General features: G+C 35.1%; 1 protein-coding gene across 1 annotated transcript; it reads left to right on the forward strand.

Moving 5' to 3' along the window:
- Window positions 1-1276: 1276 nt before the first annotated feature.
- On the forward strand, window positions 1277-2989 carry LOC122655227 (transcription factor MYB15-like). The gene is made up of 2 exons (XM_043849438.1): window positions 1277-1750; window positions 2411-2989. Exons 1-2 carry the CDS (start codon window positions 1277-1279, stop codon window positions 2987-2989), a joined length of 1053 nt encoding a protein of 350 aa, XP_043705373.1.
- Window positions 2990-3664: the final 675 nt, after the last annotated feature.

Here is a 3664-nt window from a genome sequence, read left to right on the forward strand (position 1 = left end):
ACTACTGACTTGTTTTCCTCCACTGGTTACCTTCTTTCCTCCATCGTCATCCACACCCGCTTACCAACTCCCATTGGTCCTTCACACCTCTCTCGTGCCGAGCAGCAGAGATGCTCCACCCCATTTATCTTTCTCCTCTTCCTTAGTATCTCTCACCAACTAATGGAAAGTAGTTTTACTCTTTTGCCCGTATTAATTATGACCTTCCTTGCATTGACATGTCATTCTCACACTGTCAATTTGAGTGAACATGTAAGACTAGGTTATTTTATCCTTTACGTCAGTAGAGAGGTGTGTCAGAGTCAGACGGACAATAAAAATTCTCATATAACTGAAATTACCTTCGTAACCTTCGTTAGGCGGGGAAACAAGAGGGTAGAGAATAACGATGCTTTCACAATATAGGCTCTGTAGGCAAGAGCAACATAGCCTTTGTGCTTTAAGTTATTTTATCCTTTACATGAATACCATGTTTTTGGTTTAAAAAAAAAAAAAAAAACCATGTTTTTTGTTTTTTACACTTTATTTCCTTTGTGCTTTCACATAAAATAGAACTTTCTTCCATAATTAGAAGATTCCAACTATGGAACCAGAAAATAAAATGAAGGGGAGAGAGAGAGAGAGCGAGAGATAGATTATAGAATTGGAGTTGAAGATTTAGTTACCAAAATTGTTATTCAAAAAAAATTTAATAAGCAATAAATGGGTCTTAATTGGTCCAAAATATAATAATTTAAAAATTCACCAACAAATCAAGTTATTAGTTTCTAGGTTTGGCCAAGTTACTCATGTGGAAAAAGATATCGTTTTAGAAGTTTGTTGAGGGTATTCTTCTCATCTTTCAACAAAGATTTAAAAATATATCCCAATTTTACATTAAAATATAATTTAAATATCCTATCATAACTCTCCGTACACCGTACATTGCCTTGAAATGTCCTAAAAATCTCTGTACAACTGCCATGTGGAATCCTTTGACTAAAAACTTTTCATAAATGAAAACTTTCAAAGAACGCAATCATTACTACCCTTATTCCCCTTGACAATACTAAGAAGAGAGTTGCTTTTTTTATTCACTACTATCTTGTAATTCCAACCATCCGATAGAACAAGAAAATCAACGACTTTTAATCATCAACTGGAATGAACGACGCCCCCTCCCTCCTATAAAGTACTAAGAAGAAACTAAAGACAACCCACAACTCCAAAACCACTCTAGCTATTTCCTTTAGTTTTCATTGTTCTCTCATCAAATCTCTCTCCAATTCTCTCTCCTATGGAGTTTGATATAAAATACAGAGATGATCTCACTTTTCCGTCGACAACTTTGCAAGAAAATCACATGAAAGTTGGATTCAAAGATGGGTTTCCATTAGATGCTTGCTCATCTAATGGATATCTCCAAGATTTTCACCAAAATGACCAGTTTCATGTTGATGGCTTATTGCCAAATTCGAAATCCGGGGTTGATCATTCCAATTTCTATCAGTTCGAAACTTTAGCAAATGGATCTTCTTCAAATTTCAATATCTTTGATTCGATACCCCTTATACAAGGCGTTGCCATGGAGAACTCTCAAAATTGTCCCTTCATAAATTTCTCCCCTAGAATCACGCCTGAGGTGGTGATTACCCAAGATAGGAACCCCACTTTGAATTTTCAAGAATTTGGGTCGCCTAACTTGACATTTTTGCCTGAGCAGGTGGCATGCATTACTGCAGATAATAGGTATTGTAGGAAGATCAACATGGTTAGAAAGAATTTTGCAATTAGAAGGATAGGCATAACCCAAAAGAAGGCTAATCGAATCAAAGGGCAATGGACAGTTGAAGAAGCCAAGTAAAATGTTTTTTTTTTTGTTTTTTTGTTTTTGTTTCTTATCATGAATGATGAATCATCTTGTATAGAATCTTTAGTTTTCATCCAAAAAATTCTTGGTTTGTTTCCTTCTTTCCTTCTTTCTTCGTCAAGAACAACTATTGATCACAAAGTTGTTTATGTGCAGACTTTTAGTGCACTTGGTGGGGGAGCATGGGTTAAAAAATTGGCCTCAAATTGCTCAAGGGTTGAAAGGAAGAACAGGAAAACAATGCAGGGAAAGATGGAATAATCATCTAAAGCCGAACATCACGGTTTCTTCTTCTTCTTCTTTTTCCTGTTTGCTTTTTATTTTTTGTATATAGAATTCATTGCGTAAAGCACATCCATGCATTTCAAGTGCACACACACACACACACACACACACACACACACACACACACACACACACACACACACATATATATTATTAAAGCATATAAGTCCAAAATTGGTGGTTTTACACCATGTATGTCATCTTATCAATGGATAGAAACATGTTTTTACATGGTAATATACATACTTTTACATTGTAAGTGTATTTTACTTGCAGAAAGATGAATGGACTGAGGAGGAGGATAAGATTATAATTAAGGCCCATGCTGAATTAGGAAACAAATGGACAGAAATTGCAAAGCAGCTGAAAGGGAGGACTGGAAATTCCATAAAGAACTACTGGAATGCAACAAAAAGAAAGCAATTATTAAGACAAAGATCCCAAAGCTCAAAACATCATAAATCATGTTCTCTCCTGCAAAGTTACATCAACAATTTGATTGAAACTTCAGACATTGCAAATAATGAAAGCAATGCATGTACCGATGCCAATATGCAGACTCTTAATGCCATGATCGGACCTTCAACTCAGCTTGCAGAGAGTGTTGAATCTTTTGCAGGTGATGGCTTAGTGCCCAATTATGATTTTAGCAACATCTCAGATTCATATTTCGTCAATACGATGATGTTTCCTAAGAATTACAATCGTGTGTCTACATTTGATGAGATGTCAGGCACATCTGTCATTGATGAAAAAGATTTTGAGATAAAAATGTCATTGGATATCAATTTGCAGCAATGTGAGACAAACAGAGACATGGACTTGGTAGAGATGATCGACTCAAGCCATTCCTAAATGATTCTTTATTTCCATGTAAACCCAGATATGTTTGTATGTGTTTTAAACCTATTAGGGGTTATAAAGTGACTATAGAAGGGTCCTTGTCAGAGAAAAAGAAGATGTTATGTTTGGGGGGGGGGGGGGAAGAAGAAGAATAAGATAGCTAGAAGCTATCTAGAATATAGATAGATCATCTTATTGTCTCAAAGTGAAATCATAGTATAGTATAGTTTAGTAGCAAGAAGAATGGATGGGTACTGTAGTGAGAAAAAGGAAATAAATAATAGAATAGAAATTTGTATTTTTTTTTGGATGGAGAAGGATATATATAGACTAGAGATTGTTGGCTTTGTTAGAAATGTTATGACATTTGTTGCTTAATTCTCTGTGAAAAGTTTGGCGTAATCATTTTCTCTAGTTGTTATGCTTTGGTGGATTGTAACTAATTATATGTTTAATTCACATTAATCTTGTGAGTAGGTAACCACTCAAAGATACCAAACCACCCTCTCCTTAAAAGATACCTTATAAATGAGATTACTAACGAAATGCTATTGAGAAAATGGTGCTATTGAGGTCTAGTGTCATATTTTATTTCTCTTTTTTTATGTAAATGCCCTCATTATATCAATCGAACTAATGTAATGGACTTATAGTTGGAAAATCAGGTTTTCTGACTCGACTCACCGT

Source organism: Telopea speciosissima, chromosome 3, assembly GCF_018873765.1.
Source record: "Telopea speciosissima isolate NSW1024214 ecotype Mountain lineage chromosome 3, Tspe_v1, whole genome shotgun sequence".
NCBI lineage: Eukaryota > Viridiplantae > Streptophyta > Magnoliopsida > Proteales > Proteaceae > Telopea > Telopea speciosissima.

Excerpts from the sequence above, each read along its gene's own strand:
- LOC122655227 (XM_043849438.1), top strand. The coding sequence starts at position 1,277 with ATGGAGTTTGATATAAAATACAGAGATGATCTCACTTTTCCGTCGACA. Across the intron at positions 1,751-2,410 it reads ATTGTAGGAAGATCAACATG|AAAGATGAATGGACTGAGGA; the intron begins GTTAGAAAGAAT and ends TTTTACTTGCAG.